The 19,177-nt window shown below is 48.9% G+C and overlaps 1 protein-coding gene across 1 annotated transcript; it reads left to right on the top strand.

The window, feature by feature from the left end:
- Positions 1-14,178: 14,178 nt before the first annotated feature.
- LOC101771084 (putative U-box domain-containing protein 42) lies at positions 14,179-19,177 on the top strand. The gene is made up of 4 exons (XM_004965170.4): positions 14,179-14,571; positions 15,338-16,444; positions 16,604-16,913; positions 17,310-19,177. The coding sequence occupies exons 1-4, from the start codon at positions 14,566-14,568 to the stop codon at positions 18,959-18,961; spliced, it is 3,075 nt and encodes a 1,024-aa protein (XP_004965227.1). The 5' UTR covers positions 14,179-14,565; the 3' UTR covers positions 18,962-19,177.

The following is a 19,177-nucleotide window of genomic DNA, read 5'->3' as shown; positions in this document are numbered from 1 at the left end:
AATGAATAAAACCTTAGTCACATACCATTCCTACAACGAACATGAACACAGTAACGGCCATTTACCCATTTATCAAGTAAAGTAAGGTCTTCCATCCCACCACCTTTATTCAAATATTACATTAAGCCATTACATAAGATAAACTCAAAATCAACTGAACTTTGTTAATGTAACAGAATCATACAGTACTAAAGTCCAAAAAAAGATCATGTAGGAGGCTAAAGAGGATTAGGAAAATGGAGACAATAGACAAATTAAGTATATAATGATATATAGGAATCTCATACTTGCTGGTGATAAAATGGAGAAGATAGACACATAAAAATGTGAAAGAAATAATCACCTTGCACCACACAAAGCACAATGGCACCAGAAACTGTGTCTTTGCCAACATAATCCAAGCACATTCTATGCGCTTCCCAAAACTTGCACCATTGAAGTTTCATATAAACATGATCACCGAGGTAATAAGAATCACCTTGTTTAATTATCTCATAAGCGGCAATACCTCCATCTGCACATGAGTAAATAAAACCCTCGATAAATACAGATCTCCCATTTAGAAATCCACTTTCAGACGGCCAGCCAGAAACAACTTCTACCCACGAATGCGGTGACCTTGAAAACTCAGAAAATATTCTGATATAACTCCATTCCCTGGTTAGCAGGTCAAGCAAAAGAAGGCAGCTTCTATCAGCATCGGAAACAATGAAGATGTCATCACTCAACACTGCATAGCCAGACAGATTAACCTCCCTTTTCAGATTGAATGTCCCATGCGTACGGATATGTTTCCATTCCTGATTAGAACCAAAACAATATACATCGCAGATGGTATCACCGATAGCAATAATCCTGCTGCCAACTTGAAGAACAAGAGCTATCGACACTTGAACAGGCCTTTTCAAAGGAATGCAAGAGAGGGCTCCAGAATGCAAATTGCAAGTATATAGTTCATCTCCTGAGCGTCCGTAAGCATATATGTTCTTACTGCAACAAACAAAATGCCATGGGAGAGGCTTCTTCATCATACCATACTCATCTCCACTACTAAACGTGTTCATGATGCAACGCGGTCTGAGAATCTGGCCATGGGACTCCAACCTTCCATCAGCAATAAAAACCTTGTATACAGTTGAATGAGAAGCAACCTGGCAGACAATGTATAGAGCTTTTCTGGCCAGGATAGGAGATCCCTCAAGCATAACAGCAGTTAGGAGTGGTGTTTCATTCCGAAACTCCCTGTAGGAATTGCATGGTATACAAACATTCACAATCACAACAAACAATAAAAAATAAAGTAGATAAAGAAATATTTAGGGTTAGATAAAGATTCTTTCGGGGACAGGATTTTAAACCTGCAACAGCCAAGCATAACAGAGGGTTCAGCCACATTGAGGCTGGTTGCAGCTTCCATAGCCTCGAGCGGCATCGATGCATCAAGGTTGAACTCTTCGTACTCCCTACTTGACATGGAAAAGGAAACATTTTTTTTTGCAGAAATAAGAATAAGTGACTCAAAAAAGAAATCCATAGGAAATTAAAAATCTTTCAGTTGCAGAACTCCTCCGCACCAAACTATTAAAGTTGTACTTAGATAAGTGTGAATTGCCAAAGAAAACTAGTAATTGATCCAAAAGGGACAACAAACAGGGAAGAGACATCACTTACTGTAGAAAGCAGAATTCGCCGTTGGATGTAATGGGTGTGCTCGGTGAGATGTCCAACCGGCGGCACGTGGAATGAAGGATTTTGATGCCTTTGGGGAAGAAGTGCCCCTGGTTGCTCATGCTGCCCGTAACTCGAAAAACAGTGATGAGCACATGTCTAGTATCACAACTGCAGCGAAGCGAAACACCGATCCAGACAGCACACATGAGTCTGTTGCCGAGATGCGTGAGGAACCCATAGCCTTCATCATCGAAAGGGCAAATACAATCAACCAGAGTAGGCGGAGCCATCCGGTACTGACCCCGGTCATCTTGGCACAGCTTGTAGGCGTAGACAACAGCACTACTGAGGAAGTAGATTGTGTCATCTTCTTCCACGTACACGGCACGCTCATGGATAGGGATGTAGCGGTTCTTCTCGGTCTCTGTGGTGACGACCTCAGCCCAGGTGCAGGTGGAGCAATCGAAGGTGAAGAAGACGTGCGATGGCTGCATCGACAACAGGATGACGTGGCCAATCACAACGTATCCGTGGAGGACACGGCCGACGAACTCACCAGGCGGTGGACTTGTCACGTGTGGCTTATTCTTGGCGTCGACCTCCACCCACCGGCCGGCGTCCTTGTCGAGCCGTTTCATAGTGAGCGTGGAGGAGAGCGGCGGGCCAACGTGGTCGGAGAAGCACGGCGCCCAGAGGTCGTTGGCGGCCGCTATTGGGCGGGTCCGCATGATGGGGCCCAGCGGCACGGCAGGCAAGGGGGATGCGGTGATCTTCCTGTTGTCGGAGGCGTAGAGGCGCAGATGCAGCTGCAGGGGACGGAGGCGATCCTCGATTTGTATGGGGAAGAGGAAGAGCGAGCGGCCATCGGGGCTCGGCGAGGCCATGGCACTGAGGATTTGTGGCGGCTCCATCTCCCCCCCCTTGGCTATGTCGTCGCCACCGCGCACGACCTCGAGGGTGTCGTCGCTCCGGCCCAGCACGCGGCCGGACCGTGCCACATGGAAACGGTGCAGGCGGAAGTCGACTGCGTTGCCCTCGGACACTGAGATGAAGCCGACGAGCACCGACCACGCGCCGGGGTCGTCCCCGCTGGCCGGCACGCAGGAGTAGTCCCGCCCCGGGGCCACGCTCGGAATCCGTGGTGAGCAGCACCTAACCCAGCTGCATAGGCATTTGTCGCGGAAACTGCAGCAGGGGCCGGCGGCGGCCCGTCGCGGCGCCATCGCCGTCGACTGGATCCGGCAAGCTAGGGTTTTGGAGACACAACTTTCTAGGGCCTTTGCTATGTTACTCTCGTTTTTGCCGCGTCTTCAATAATCGGAACGGAGACACAACTTTGGAGTTTGGAGTTTCTGTCGAAAAATACAGGAAGGCAAAGATTTTCGAGCCCGAATCGATTCCTGCGTGCGCGTGGTGGGCTAGGGATGAAAATAGGAACGGGAAGATCCCGTACCGACCGGCACCGTATACCGCGTATACCGATCGAATACTGGATTTACGGGAAAAATCGGAATCGGGAAAAAATCTGGATTTCTTAGGGTGATGGCGCTAAGAAATTTCTGAAGTGAAGCCCATCCAGCCTCGTGATGCTGCGCTTTGACAGGGATGCTGGGGAGTGGGTGCCGGCCGGCGACGTCGAGGTGGAACTCCAGCCAATGGCGGCAGACATGCTCCAGGACACCATCCCTGTCCTCCAGGGGCATGTCGTGGTCGGCGACACCATCCTGTTGTCGCTCTCGCCATTCAACCTCTTCTACACTTTCAATTGCTCTAACTGCGCCTGGGCTGTGGTTGCCACCGTCGAGACTGATTGGAGGACCAGCTACATCCCAATCCGTCACCGCGGTTTGTATGTGGAGGAAGATGACACCATCTACTTCCTCTACTTTGCTGTTCTCTATGCCTACAAGCTGTGCAAGGATCAGGATAAGGATCGGCACCGGATGGCGCTGCCTACTGAATCCCTTTCGGCAATGAAGGATATGGGTTCCTCTCTCATCTTGGTGGCCGGGTCATGTGCGCTGTCTGGATAGGCATGAAGCTCTCTTGCAATTGTGATGCTAAACATGTGTTGGTCACCACATTTCGAGTCAAGGGAGATAACCTTGAGCGATTTGTCCCCAAAGGTGTTAAAGTGTTGCATTCTACCAGCCTCCGGTTAGACATGTCGCCCAGCAAGCCCATCCACTTCGAGTTCAGCTTTCTGCAGTAAGTTTTTTTTTTTTTGTTTATCACTCATTTGGATTGCTAGTTCCACCTCCCGTTCATTCAAGTCTTGACTCTTGAGCCTCTTTTTTACGCGTTTGCATCACATTGTTGAATACAACTATAACAATTTGTCACTTCCTCGGATCCTGAATATTAGTGGTTTTGGTATTGGCCTTTCATTACTTTGACCGTCGATATGCAGAGAATTAGACAAGTTGATAAGGTAAGATTTGACGCCCGTAACTCCATCATTAAAAATCCTCTCATAATATATATACTTATTTCTGTTTCAGATATCATATTTTCATATGGAAATTGTTGGTCAAATCTCCACTCTTTTGACTATATCATCCTAAACTACTCAACATACTTATATTTATGATCAAGGAGTATTAAGAAAAAATTAATCGAAATATTTCCAATTTGGTATGACATGTTTTTTGGGGTATCACAGTCCACGAATTCTTACTTGTACCGAAAATATGTTCCTTTTTGTATGTCGACTAGGGAGTATGAGGAGTTTGATCATGAGTATGCAACGACCACTGCAAATAGGAAGAGAGGAAGTGCAATGGCATCCTCGATGCTGCTGGAGGACATGGAAGCTCCAGCCGGCTCCAATGTGGTCGAGTCCTCCTCCTCCAAGATGCTTCCTAGTTGCAGGTTTGCCTTACTGTCCAAAAATAAATCTTCATTCAAAAATACACGTCAGTTCTACTTCATTCTAAGGTTCCTTGCAATTTTGATGCTTAATTAATAACACTTCCCTTCTATTCTTGTTTTATACAATTCTTACAGGGAGTTCTTCAATGAAGAAAAAGAGGACAGCGAAGACCTAGCGCAAATATTCGAGCCTTGCCTTTCTGATGCTCGCTATAACTTGCACGCGTTCAAAATTGTATGGATGTCTAGAAAAGATGGCAAGGAACTCGGAGAGAACGTACATGTTTGCAAACAAAGCAGCCTGTACTCATCATCGTTTTGCTGTAAGTTTTCAAACTTCTAGAAAGATGATCTTGATCGAGCTGAACAATCCATGAGCGACAAATTGAAGATCCCACACGAAGGCTGTTGGCGGTGGTCATCATCGGATCGTCATGTCTTTGGAGGGCAGCATCTGGAGATCCTGTGTGTAATCAGATAAAACACTCCTGTGTGTAGTGTAGAGCTGCCCTACAAACACTCCCGGTTGCACTTTCACAGTTTCACCATACAGCATCCAAAACGCTGTCTTGGAATTGAAGCCTCCCAGTGCATCCAGATGAGGAGTTGTGGGCTGCAATCTCGAGTTTGGCACATTCTGAAATTTTTCATTCACAAGTTGCTGAGACATGACTTGCATCCGAGTATTTGTTACCACCAGAGCTGTAAGCCCAACGGGCATCCAATTCCGGCCCATGACAAGTGTTTTTCTTTCTTGTCGTAAACATATATTTTTCCCATTTTCCACGTAGTATTTATAGTTTTGAAGTAGTATTTATAGTTTCGAAGAATTGGATGGATGCTTTTGCCATTCGAACAATGCATGTTTTCCGCCATGAGAACGAACAATGTTAGAAAAGCGACATAGACAGGTAGTCCGAAAACATTTTTATTATGTATAACAGTATCAAGGGTAGGCATAGTTTATGAGGTAGTAAATGATCATAGAACTTCACCAATCCACTGCCCGGCCCCGCATGTCAAACGGCCTATCAAACCAAATACATTCCTATTTGTGGTAGAAACCGATGATGGTCAAGCACCACTAATTTACGGTCGCAGGTTGATTCCCGTTCGAATATCCCCTTTCCACTTTGGGTCCTGCTACTGGATGCCATCCTCCTCGAGCTGCGCACCGTCCGCTAATCCCTTCGTACGCCCCACCTCCAACATAGACGTAACAAATATTTTTTTAAAAAAATTCAAATATCCTTTTTGAAAAGTACAAAAATAAAAAAAGCAAAAAATACTACAAAAGTTTTAAGTAAAACCAAATATTGTGTGCAAAAAATTTGGTTCCAAAACTTTTGACAAAAACTTTGAAGCAACATTTTCTAAAAAAATATTCAGAAACAAAAAAAAATGAAGCAAATCTTGTTAGAACAAAGGAAAGGCTATACACAAAATTCAAATATACCAAAAGTTCTAACAAAAAATTCCGAGAGAAAAAAAGATGAGAATAAAATTTAAAACAAAAACTTTGAGAAAAGGAAAAAAGCTTTTGATGAAAAATTATGAAAAAAATAGCCAGAAAACAAAAGTTGGAGCAAAAATTTTGAAGGAAAAAAAATTGAAGATCAAAAGTTATAGAAAAAACTTCAAAAAAAATGTTGATCCCGATGGCAGCGCGGCCGGGTCGCCGCCGCTACTCCCACTATGGAGTTCGCAGCCGCCACGGCTCCTATGAGGCAGCATGCCGCGCCGATTGCCACCCTCGCGGGGGAGCCCGCTGTCGTCGCCACTCCCACATGGGAGCGTGCAGCGCCCATCGTCGTCCTCCGTCGGCACAAGAGGAAAGGAAAAGATAAAGATAGAGAAGGAAAGAAGATGAATGAAATCCTGAACCGCTGCGGTGATAAACTTTATATAGCGGGACCGCTATGTAGAGAAGACGAGGACAAGGTAATGGCGTCGACCGCAGGGAGGAGGCGATTGCTACGCGGGAGCGGGCGACGGATGAAAAAAAAAACGTCTAGCCTGGCGGTGCCCCGCTGCGTCGTACCCTACGCCTACGGTGTCCCGTACCAGCAGAGACAAGAGAATGGGCATGTTAGAACGGAAAATTACAGGCCCGACCAGCTCCGACCGACCCCGTCGGAAACGCAGCTTCCTTTGAGTGGCAGACGACGACGACCTGCTGCCGGCGACGGGCGATTCGGTCGCGGAGCGCCACCCAAGCTGGCCGGGCCTGATGCTGTCTCGTCTGGGGCTCTAGGCTTGCCACCCAAGGGCGTTGTGTGAACATGTGCGGTGTGGAAACGACGGGATGGGATCATGGGATATGGATTCGACAGCGAGTCAGCGGACCGGGCCGAGTGACCCGGGCGCCGGGCGCGTGCGGTCCCTCCGTGCTCATGCTCACTCGGGACCCCGTGATCGGTCTCGATCGGCGGTTGGCTGGTACTTGGAGAGGCAATGGGAGGCCCTTCCCCACTTGGGCGAGTCGCGACGCGCCAGGTCCTGAGCCGTCTCGGGCCGCGAATTCGACTCTGGGCGGCCACCGAACGAGATCGTCGTGAATCGTGCGTGCCCGCAGGTGTCCCCGGCTCCCAAGCCCGCGTGCACGGTTTGAAGCAGCCCCGGCGGCCGGCGATCCAAAACAAATTGCCAGGTGTGGAAACCTGATGCTGCTGCGGGCGGGTTCCCGTCGGCGTACGGTACGCAAGCACGCGCGCGACGACGGGAACAGCACGTAATGCAGTTCCAGGCAATACACCATCCGACGCCGGCGTTAGTGTCCAAGCCAAGAAATCACTTTGTTTGGAGGGAAGCCAAAAAAACAGAAGGATGGTCAAGAGTCGCGGTCAGCCGGTCGCAACTCACAAAATCCCAGTCCCGACACCCGGTTCGGTGGTGTCGGCGGCCCGGCGCCAAGGTGGGGTAGCTGCCAAGGTCATTTCAGCATAGCAGCTACGAAGAGGATTGCATGCGGGCAACGGTGTTGTTGGTACAAGTGCTCCCCTGTCTTGCTACCTGCTGCGCTGCCACTCGCCGTAGTGCTTCTCCGCCATTTATGTCCAGCGAGGTCCGCGGCGGCGTCGTAAGGTACCGGCAGTACGTCTCCAGCAGGGTACGTTACCACGGTACCAGGTCCGTGCATGAGCATGAAATTCAGACGACTCTGTCCAGAGTAGGGCGATTTGGAAATTGGAACCAACGGTCTGTTCGCTTCAGCTTATAAGCCGGTTGAAAAGCTGAAACGGCTGATTTGTTGTGAGAGAAAAACACTGTTTGGAGGCTGATAAGCCGGCTGAATAAGCTGAAGCGAACAGGCCGCAAGGAAACGAACGCGTGCTGGCCGATTCCGAGATGGGCTTCGGAGTATGACGGTACTTGACTCTGCAAAGAGAAGTTCGAAGACTACATATGGACATATGGTGTTGATCGAAAACAGAGTACACTGCTGTAGTCTGTATACAGCAACGAGCACAAGTTGACCGCTACTACACATGTGAACCTGTCGCCCAAAGCGCCAAACATTCCCCTCACCCTCTTGCCTCTGCTGCATGCTGCATGCGAACGAACGAGCACAAATGGAAATGTAAAAAATTGACATTTGCAACCGCTAAAACGACAATATGCATACCTGTATTCGTATTCGAATTAATATGATACTAAAATGTCCGAATTCTTTTTCTTGATTTTCTCTCTATCTGATTCCACATTCATATTCGACAATATCCGACACTATCTTTATCCGACCATATGAAACTATTAATTATCTCTATAACTAATAATGAATGATGTTAATTTGAATATTAATAATGACCGTATATCATTGAAACTATTTGAAGGTTATCTTTATAACTAATAATTAATGATATTATTTTTATTATACTAATGTTGTATCTATAGAACTATTTAAAATTTATCTCTAATTTTAGTGACCAATGCCATAAAATTTAATAATAATATATATGAATATTACATTTAATAAATACTCTAGTTTATATATTTATTAATAAAAAAATTTATAAATTTTTTATTATTCATTGATAAATTTTTATATTTATTGAAATATATATATTTATCCGTAGATTAATTTTTTTATTAAGTGCACTATTTTAAATAATTATTAATTAATGTAATATTTTCATGAGCGATCTTTGCGTGTACTTGTTACATACTCATACTTTACTCTCCACTTGTATAATGATTTTGTTATTAAAAAATCATCAATAAACAACATAGGTAAATGTTACCTTATTCATTTTGTATTCGTATTCGAGAACATCCGAATTCGTATTTGTATTCAACTTAAAATGTGGTAAAAAGGTGCCATCCGGATTCAATTCCATCAAGGCGATCTCTTTCGCACCTGTACGAGCGCTGTGACTACTACTACAGGTAGCAACGCCACGCATAGGCCCAACGCAGCTGCCTGCCCGATTAAATGCTACGGAGACAGCTGCTGAATGGAATGGAAACCCTCGCTACTCTTCTTCTTACCCATGCCCATGATGTCACACCTCAGCAGCAGCAATCATGGAGAGACGTTCCCTAGCGCTAATACAATCACACTGTCCCTATATACTCAGCTAGCTAGGCGTCGCCATCTGGCCACTCGAGTTGGAATGATTCTAATCACAAAGTAGCGGCTTTCTTTCAACTAATCAATCGGATTAAGAACGAGTGATTCCGTGCTGGGTCGTACCAACCTGTTCGGCTGGACTTATAAGTCGGCTGAAAAGCTGAAACGGCTGATTTATTGTGAGAAAAAAATAATATTTCATAACTGATAAGTCCCTCATTCGGGGAGAAAGTCTGCCCCGTCCGTACATGATAAGCTCGAGAGTCGAGACATTGATTCGGCAACTGCCGTACGTGTATGTTTTTCTCCTTCCATTTGTCCCTTAGGCTCCGTTTGGTACGAAGGAATTGGAATCTATTTAATGGAGTAGGCTAATTTATGTTGGAATGTGGCATTCCACAACTTTCCAAAGTTTAGATATAAGCCTATCTTAAATTCATGGGGTGGGAGATGGAAATTGATTCTATAGATTATGGTTATTAGAATGGAATTCAATTCTTATAGCACGCTCTTAGACTCGCTTCTCTATAGTAGAAGTGCAACATATAAGTATCTCTCCCATATCACCAACTATAATATACAACTATATTCCACATACAATTATATTAGCTTAATTAATTTGTGTCTAAATTATAATTATTATGATAGAATTCAATTCCAATGATCCAAACGGGGCCTTATAGATTATAGAATCCTCTAGTATGTTCCTTGGATGATCACCCGGTCCGAAAAAAAAACACTTATCCTATTACTTGTGTGTCTCGGTGATGCAAAATGAAATCAGCTGCCGTTGCTCTTCGTCCTCCCGACCCGAGTCCGTCCCGCCGGATTCGACAGCGAGTCAGCGATGGAGCCGAGCCACCCGCGCGCGTGCGGTCCCTCCACTCGGGACCCCATGATCGCTCGCTCTCGGCCGTTGGCAGGTAGCGCGGCGGGGCGTGCGGGCTGGCTTCATGGAATGGAGCCCCTCTCTCCCCTGGCGCTAGGTCCCGAGCCGTTTCGTTTTCGTCTCGCGCGACAACTGAAAAAGGTCTCCCGGGTCTCTCGCCACGCCCGCAAAGGCAAAGCATTCGGTTTGCTCGGCAGCTCGGGGCAGCGACGAGTGCGCGCTGGTGCAGCGCCTTGCTGGCTGCGTCCGACGCCGAAACAGGCCAAGGGCCTCGGCCCTCGGGGGGCGCGTCCCGGCGTCCTCGCCGTCGCCTACGGCCTACGGGGCTGTTTGCCTTGCGCATCCTGGTGTCGGTAGTATTTGATCTCGATTTTTTTTAAAGGATTATGCAAAGCATCACTTTCTTTGAAACGTTTTTTTGTAAAACGAACAAGATCGCTTTTCTAACCGATGAAGTACTGGCAGGTGCTCTGCATGTTCATTGTACTAGGAAAAGAGCACGCAAGAGTCTTGGGATTCCAAACCAAATTCGACCGTAACATTACTTGGTTACTTTACTAAGCTCGTAGTAGAGACTGTAGAGTAGATCAACTTCACAACTTGAGGTAAAGAGTAAAGACACACTGTTTGCTCTTGTACTTTACCTCCCCTCCCTCGCGAGCTTCAAGTTCCTCACGTCCTTGCTGAATGTTGCTGAAGACCTGACCTGCTCACACGTACGTTTGCCTGCCGAGCCCACAGAAGCTAGGTCGATTCGATCGATTGCCTGCGACAGTGCGACTCTGCGAGCAATGGTATTGTTGGTAGGTACACGAGTTCCCGTCGTCTTCTAATTCTAGCTCTACACGGTTTATGGACAGCAAGGTCCGCAGCGGCGTGGTAGTACTACTACCAGTACGTTTCGGGCAGGGTACCATGCCAAGCCGGTCGGTCGGTGCATGGAGTTCACAGGAGGACTCTGCCATGCCGGTGGCGTCAGCTAATTTGCTCACCAGCTCGAAGCGATACCCTCTGTAACAGTGTCCACGTAGGATAAACAACTACTATAGATGATCTCACTATAGCACAAGTTTCTAAATTACTGTGGGCCCCAACCCTATCCTCTCAGTCTCTCACCTCCCGTCGCGGTCCTCAGCCGCGGGAGCGCCTCGGTGCCGCCCGCACCATGGCTTTACCCCTGCCTTGCGCCCACCGCCGGCGCCCCCTCGCCTCAGTCTCTGCGCCCGCGGACGCTCCAGCCCACGGAGCTTGGCCATGCCGCCAGCGCCGGCACCGTCCGTGGGGCTTGAACTCGCCGCCGTCAACGGCTCCACCCGCGCTGGCCTTCGCACGCCCGTGAGCTCCGCCTGCGCCGCCCGGCCTCGCCGCCGTCCATGGCTCCACCTCGTTGGTCTTCGCGCGCCCGCGGAGCTCCGCTTGCTCCGCCCGACCTCGCCGCCGGCCGTGGAGCTCAAGCCTCGCAGTTGTCCTTCGCGCGCGCAGGTGGCCGCGCCGCTGCCGTGGCGGACGCGAGCTCCGGAGGCCGCTCCTGGCCGCGGGCTCCGGCGGCCTCGACCCTCAGTAGCTCCAATGTCCCCGAGACCCGGCGCCCCGCGTCCTCCTCCATGAACTCCGGCCGCATGGGCCCGCACCTGCGCTGGCCACCGCCACCCACCTCCGAGCTTGCTCGCCTCCGCGCTTGCTCGACGCTGCGCTCATCTCCCCGAGCGAGCAAGGAGAAAATGGGTGCGAAGGTGTTTCCTGCACATGGGTGGGACCCGCTTGTCTTCCTCTCTCCTCTTCTCTTTCCCGTTGCGGGTCGGGTGCCCTTGGGAGTTGCGGTAGTGGCTAGTCCACTCCAAGGTTACAACTGTTTTTCGAAGTAAGCAAGGTTCTTCAACTCTAAACGCCAGGAATATTGGTCCAAACCAAAGCAAAACGCATGCATACAGACACTACGGAGCAGTAGCATACGTACAACAACTCATTCTGGGCCCAGAACGTCAAACATTCTGAGAGCGAGGGCAACGAATACCACGATGCCAGGCGCCCAGACCCAACCCGGCCTGCTCAATCAATGATGCATTGATGCTACAGAGACAGCTGCGTGGAAAACCCTCTTCTTGGCACTAATCGAGCTGTCCCTATATGCTCAGCTAGCAGCTGGGTAGCCATCGCCATCTGGCCACTCGAGTTGGAATGATTCTAATCAGCGGCTTTCTTTTAGCCTAATCACGCGGATTAAGAATGAATGAGTGATCCTGCACCGAGTCGTACCAACCAAATCGAGGCTCTGTGCACGCTACCTCATCCTCATCCGTGAAGAAAGTCAGCCCATCCGTACTCTGCCTGGATAAGCTTCAGACCGTATCATCGTACTTCTCTCTAGTTTTTTGTTTTTCTTTCTGTTGCCAGTAAGATGCAGGTCCTCTAATTTTCTTAGAGCGACTCGTTCAATAAATTTTGTACAAAGCTTGTTCGGAAAACTTTTTTTCCATGTACATCACATTTATACAAACACATAGCGTGATAGCGCCATGCCTTTATGATGAGGCAAATGGAGAGCAAAACAAAAGGGGCTCGAAGCGTAATATCCAAGGACTCATAAACCAGACCGACCGAGTGACAACTCAAGCGCTACTATGCTGCCATAATTTTGTCTCATGTAGCCTTTCCTTCAACGTCAATCATACTTTCGGTCCGGGTTGGACTCGGGCTGGTCCGATAAAAAGCCGATTCATTTCATGTCGAAAATTTGTGCCTACAAACAGCCCGTGGTAATGTTGAGTCGAGCTAGGGCTGCCCATTCTTTTTAGTTGAAAAATAAATGAAATTAATTGTTTGGGTTAGCCTGATTTTTTTTCAAGCTTGATTTTCGCTAACCACACTCGGCTAGGTAGATGGCGTGGGCAGGCCAAAATCCATCGGGCTCGGGTCGGGTTGGGCTTAAAATGCTCAGGTCTACTTTCGGTTCAAAAGAGAAAAAGAACAATGTGCATACAAAAGGGCCGCAGAAACAGTTCGCTTACTATTTGAAATTTGGAGAGGTATTTTTTTTTTGAATTGGACTCTTTTTTTTCTCTTGAGGATGTTTGGTTCCCATATAAGAACATACTCCCAATGTCCAGTGAACATTGTCATTTTATTTTTTTCTAAGTCAAACTATTTTAGATTTGACCGAGTTTACAATGAAGATTATCAATATTTATAACACTAAGTATGTAAATGTGTATGAAAATATAGTTCATACTGAATCTAATGAAACTTGTTAGACATAAAAAATATTGATATAATTTTATATAAATTTGGTTAGAGGTGAGATGATTTGACTTAGGGTAAAAATAAAAGTGCACTTTTTGTGGGACTTAACTTAACTGTAAGCACATTCGCTAATTAATGCACCTACAGTTGGGATCAGTAACCTGCATATCCATGAAAGATTAAAAAAACCCATTGGCTGCGAGAGAATCCAGACCGGCCTTTTCTGGTTCCCAAAACCTCGCACGTGAGCCTACTCTAGTCTAAGGGGGTGTTTGGATACGAGGTGTTAAACTTTAATAGTGTCACATCGGATGTTCGGATGGTAATTAAGAGAATTAAACATGAGCTAATTATAAAACTAATTGCAAAACCATGTGCTAATTCGCGAGACGAATCTATTAAGCCTAATTAATCCATCATTAGAAAATGGTTACTGTAGCACCACATTATCAAATTATGGACTAATTAGGCTTAATAGATTCGTCTCGCGAATTACACTCCATCTGTGCAATTAGTTTTGTAATTAGCCTATGTTTAATATTCCTAATTAGCATCCAAACATCCGATGTGACGGGTGTTAAACTTTAACACGTGATTGCCAAACAGGCCCAAGATCGTCCATCGAAGAGTGCAATTGCCTAGGCCCACCTGCCATTGATTGTGTCCTAACAATCTGCATTGATGAACCGTTGGAGTATACCCTCCCGGAGCTCCAGCTCCACCTCCAAATGCAGAGCCATCAAAAAAAGCTTTGCCCGTAACCCAGCTTTACCTAAACTTGCCGTGAAATCTATCCCTGAGCAGCTAGGCCGCTGGCACGGTCTTGACTCGCGCGAGCGCGAGGCGTGGCGTGCGTGCGTTGCAAGCGAGCGCTGGCGAATTGGGGGTTCATCCGTGGCGGATGGAGCACCGTCGTTCCCTGGAACAAAAAAGGTCAACATCTTTGTACCGTTCCCATGGATAAACAAGTGTGTGAGCTGGGGTGATTAGAAAAAGGGTGCGCCTTTATTTGCCAATCTCTAAACAGGAGGGAGAGGGACGGTGACCTTGCTTGGACTGGGTCTGCGAGCTGCGCGGTCTCCCACCATTATCCCTCGCCTCTCGCCGGTCTCCGCCCTTTCTACCTCGGCTGTCCCGTTGCGTGCGGTGCTGTTCTTGGGCGACGAGGGCGCCATGCCTGGGTGACTGGGTGTGGGTGTGAGCTGGGAGGGGATAATGCTCCCCGGGCATCACTAGCCTGCGCCGCCGTCAGCGCAGGGGGAGGAGGCAGGCAGAAGGGGGAGGGGGAGGAGAAGAAGCACAGTTCCTTCAAGTTCTTGGTTGGATGCAGGTACGTGCTGCTGAGCCGCCGCCTACTTGCCTGCTTATTCAGATGCAATTCGTCGTGATTTCAGTGGCTTAGCAGGATCTCATGAAAATTAGCTGAGCTTTGGGGGTGTGATTTCCAAAGATTGCAGTTCTTGTCTCTGTTTTTCCCGCTCGTACTGTGCTTTCCTGTACCCTGAGGTTCCTCCTGAGGGAAGGTGCCGTGTGAGCTCGGTCCGGCGTAGTGAAAGGCTCTGTTTGCAATTCAGAAAATTTAGGACAGCCTCGATGGGTTTGGAAGGTGTCGGGGGCAGACGAACCTGTCAAATTGCAATCCAAGACTGTATAGAGCTGGTTTTGTCGTCTTTTCCCCAATCTATTTATTTAGGTGTTCTTGATTTTCCTTCCAGGACCATGAGAATTGAAAACTTTGGTTTACCTCCCATCTCCCATTCTGGCAGCAGCTAGCGTACAAACTGGCCTGCTATTGTTTTTCAGTCAAATAGTCTTACGCTGGTTGTTGCAAGAAACCAATCTGTAACAGCTGGGAATTTGGGGGAAAGTGGCCAGCCCTGTGTATTATACTATTCTCCAGTGGATTGTTTAGAATCGATCCCTATCACCTTAAGATTGCAGAATTGTACTTTTGTAGCGAACAAAGTTGGTAGGTTTCTTCTTTACGACTTTCTGGTCTGAACTCTGAACTATCCTTTCCCATACCAAAACAAAAGTTCATCGTTGCTTGGATGCGTCTGCTTGGGTGACTCACACTTAACTTTCCCTTTGTTCAGCGAAGCGAAGCGCAGGCCAGGAAGGCATCCCTCGCCGAGTCCGTGCTAGCAGCCATCTCCGAGCTCATGTCGTCGGCAGCAGCCATCGATGTTGAGCAGGAGAACTTCATGGACGTGGACAGCCACCTCCACCATACGGCAGCCCCGGGCACAATGGAGCTGCAGAAGGCGCAGCATTCGCCGACCAACACGCTGCACGTAATGGAGTATCTGGCTGCCAATGTCGACCTCGCCAAGGACCTCGTCGCAAAGTGCAGCGCCGCCGCGCAGCGGCTCATGGATGACGACCTCCTGGGCATAACCGAGGACTTGGATAATGTCATAAAGAATATAAGCAATGAGCTCAGCAGGATACCAGTATCGACGTTTACTAGCAGCAGGTTTGCAGAGCCAGCAGTCAGTGGACACCTTCAGGTTGTCAGGAACCGGCACGATCTGTATGATCAGCGTTCCTGTGATGGCTACTCAGAGGGTGATATGTCGATGGTTGTGTCCATGGAAAGACCTAGGAGAAGAACATTGCACAACAGTGACATGCCGAGGCTGGTGGACTTCTTGCAGGGGATGTACCAGGAGTCACATGAGTTTGGTGGCCAGTCCTTCAGTTCCCTCCCTGAAGTCGCGGAATATGTTGAGCCGTTGTATGATTCTTTCTTCTGTCCGCTGACAAACAAGGTCATGGTAGATCCAGTAACAACGGAGAGTAGTGTGACTTATGACAGGAGAGCCATTGAGGATTACTTTGAGAAGTTTACAGATAGCTCTGAACCTGTGATATGTCCTGTTACAAAGACCGCAATGCAGAGCAAGACACTAAGGAGCAATATTCCACTGAAGAGCACGATTGCAGAATGGATTATGAGGAATGAAGCGACACGGATCAGGATCGCACGTACTGCACTTTCTATGGCAACCACAGAGGCGATGGTGCTTGAGGCCATACATGAGCTGAAGGTGCTGGCCAGGCTGAGGAGAAAGAACAGGGATCAGATGCACAAGATTGGCATCACCAAGTTCCTAGCGCGGCTTCTGGACCACAAGGATGCGCTTATTCGGTGTGACTCCCTGGACCTTCTCTGCCTGTTGGTTGAGGACGATGCAGGAAAGGTGTGTCTGAGATATTTCAACATTTGTCATCTTTGATCTTTTCCCCAATCTTGCAAATCGTTATGCAATTATTGTACCGAAACTGATGATGGAATGCAGTTTCAACTTTCAACTCCTAATCATCTTGCATTTGACTCAAATTTGTTTTCATACATACAGGAAATCATTGCAAAAACCAGAGCCGTTTCAAGGACGATAAAGCTGCTTTCTAGCAGTAGTACTGATGAAAGGCATGCAGCTATCTCTTTCTTAGTGGAGCTTTCGAAATCAGAGTTACTGTTGGAGAACATTGGTTCAACTGCTGGAAGCATACTAATTCTCACCACAATGAAGTTCAACGGCTCGGATGATCCCATTGCTGCCGAGAAGGCTGGAGAGGTCCTAAAGAACCTAGAGAAATTACCAAAGAATATCAAGTACATGGCTGAAAGTGGCTACTTGGATCCTTTGCAAAGGCACCTAGTTGAAGGTAAGATTTAGCCTGTCTAGAGGAAAAAATCACTTTCTTTTGTGTGTTATAAGCAAACAAATACTACAAGTTCGGGAAACTTTGAGTGGAAAATGCCACTTTCGGCCTGTCATAACCATGAATAGTTCAAAACTTTCAGTACATACATTTTCTTTAATTTGCATCCTATTTCTGAAAAGAAACCATTTGAGTACAGTGGGAGTTTTCCTTTGGTTATTTGAAGTTTGAACTAAAGTCACAGATTATTTGATAAGTTGCAAAATTAAGACATCTTTCTTTGGTGATTGTTGACACATTCTGTTTTCCATTTTAAATCTTGTGGAAATTGACTGTATCCTTTCAAATCAAACCTTAACAGTTAACTCTACCATGGGCTGACATGAACATACTAAACAGGGTCAGAAGATGTGCAGATAGAAATGGTGAGCTACCTTGGGGAGCTAATTCAGAAACAGGAGATGACCATCAACATTGCTGGGAGCGCATCAGAGATCCTCATCAAGATGGTGCGCAGTGGCAATACAGCAATTCGCAAGGCAGCGCTCGACGTCCTGGTCCAGATCTCCTCCCACCACCCCAACGGCAAGACGCTCGTGGATGCTGGTGCTGTCCCAGTCATGGTCGAGGAGCTCTTCATCCGAAAGATTGATGAGGAACCCATGGGCTCTAAGACGGAGGCTGCCGCTGTGCTAGCCAACATTGTTGAGTCTGGCTTGGATCCTGAGGCCATCGTTGTCAACAAGGAAGGCCACGTCATCACGTCCAAGTACTCGGTGTACAACTTCGCTCACATGCTCAAGTGTTCCATGCCTGACACCCTCAACCTCAGCATTGTGCGCGTGCTGCTTGCGCTCACCGCGCTCCCCAAGCCTCTCGCCACGGTGGTCTCAGTCATGAAGGAGCAGGACAGCAGCCAGACTGTGATTGAGCTCATGGGTTCACTGTCAGAGTCACTTGGCATCGCCGCGACGAGGTTGCTCATCGCGTTGTCCCCGCATATGGGGCATACCATTGCCGAGAAGCTCTGTAAGGCCCCGGGGCAGCCAGGGAAGCTTGTCAAGAGCATCGGTCTGAATGGGCGGATCTCCGAGCGGCATGCCGTGTTGGCAACGCTCCTGGCGAAGCTGCCGTACCAGCACATTGCTCTGAACCTCGCGTTGCTGAACCGGGGCGCCGTGGCGACCGCGCTGGCCAAGATAGACGAGATGCAGTGCGGCGAGACGAGGGCAAGCCGCCACGCGAAGGCGTACATGGAGGGCCTCGTGGGCACGCTCGTCCGGCTAACGACGACTCTGTATGACCCGGACGTGCTTCTGGCGGCCATGAATCACAACCTCACGTCGGTGCTCACTGATCTCCTGGTGCGGTCGGCGGGCAGCGACGAGGTGCAGCGGCTCGCTGCGGTCGGGCTCGAGAACCTCAGCAGCCAGACGCACAACCTCTCCCAGCCCCCGGCCGAGGAGCGGCGCCCGAAGAAGAAGAACATCCTGCAGCGCCTGCGCGAGGCGCATGCCGCCGGGCGGGTGCACGACAACCGGCGGCCACCGGCGCACAGCCGGGTCTGCCCGGTGCACCGCGGTGTGTGCTCCCCGTCGACGACGTTCTGCCTTGTGGAGGCCGGCGCGGTGGAGGGCCTCCTGTGCGTCCTGGAGAGCAACGAGAGCGGGCGCGTGGTGGAGGCCGCGCTCGGCGCGCTGTGCACGCTCATGGACGACGCCGTGGACGTGACGAGCGGCGTGGCCGTGCTCGCGGAGCACGACGCGGCGCGGCACGTGCTGCGGGCGCTGCGGCAGCACCGCGATGACGGGCGGGGTGCCGGCGACGGCGGGACGGTGGCGCGGAGATGCTTCTGGGCGGTGGAGAGGTTCCTTGCGCACGGCAGCGAGCGGTGCGTGAGGGAGGTGACCGGCGATCGGGCGCTGCCGAGCTTGCTGGTGGGCGCCTTCCACAAGGGCGACGCCGCCACCAAGCAGGCAGCCGAGAGCGTGCTCCGGTGCCTGCACCGCATGCCGGACTACTCCGCCACCTACGAGTCCGTCGAACTGTAATAAACACTTCGATGCGCGCGCTTGTGCATCTCTTCTTGCCTCCATTTTCGAGCTTCTCTTCTTTGCCTTTCTTGGCTTTGTGTGTAACATGGGTTGATGCATTGTTTGGTGTAGCTAAAGGAAAATAGAAGGAAAGGAAAAAACTGGAGATGCCGTGTTAATGTATTGCAAGTATAACTACAGGTTTTATAGCAAGGGAAGATAGCCTTTTGATTA

Source organism: Setaria italica, chromosome IV (genome assembly GCF_000263155.2).
Source record: "Setaria italica strain Yugu1 chromosome IV, Setaria_italica_v2.0, whole genome shotgun sequence".
NCBI classification, from domain to species: domain Eukaryota; kingdom Viridiplantae; phylum Streptophyta; class Magnoliopsida; order Poales; family Poaceae; genus Setaria; species Setaria italica.
Note: the sequence above shows the minus strand (reverse complement) of the source record. Positions and strands in the feature narration are given on the sequence as shown.

What these genes read in the sequence shown, in the direction of transcription:
- LOC101771084 (XM_004965170.4), top strand. An exon ending in TTGAGGACGATGCAGGAAAG is followed by an intron (nt 16,445 to 16,603) that starts GTGTGTCTGAGA and finishes TCATACATACAG; the next exon opens with GAAATCATTGCAAAAACCAG. An exon ending in GCAAAGGCACCTAGTTGAAG is followed by an intron (nt 16,914 to 17,309) that starts GTAAGATTTAGC and finishes CATACTAAACAG; the next exon opens with GGTCAGAAGATGTGCAGATA.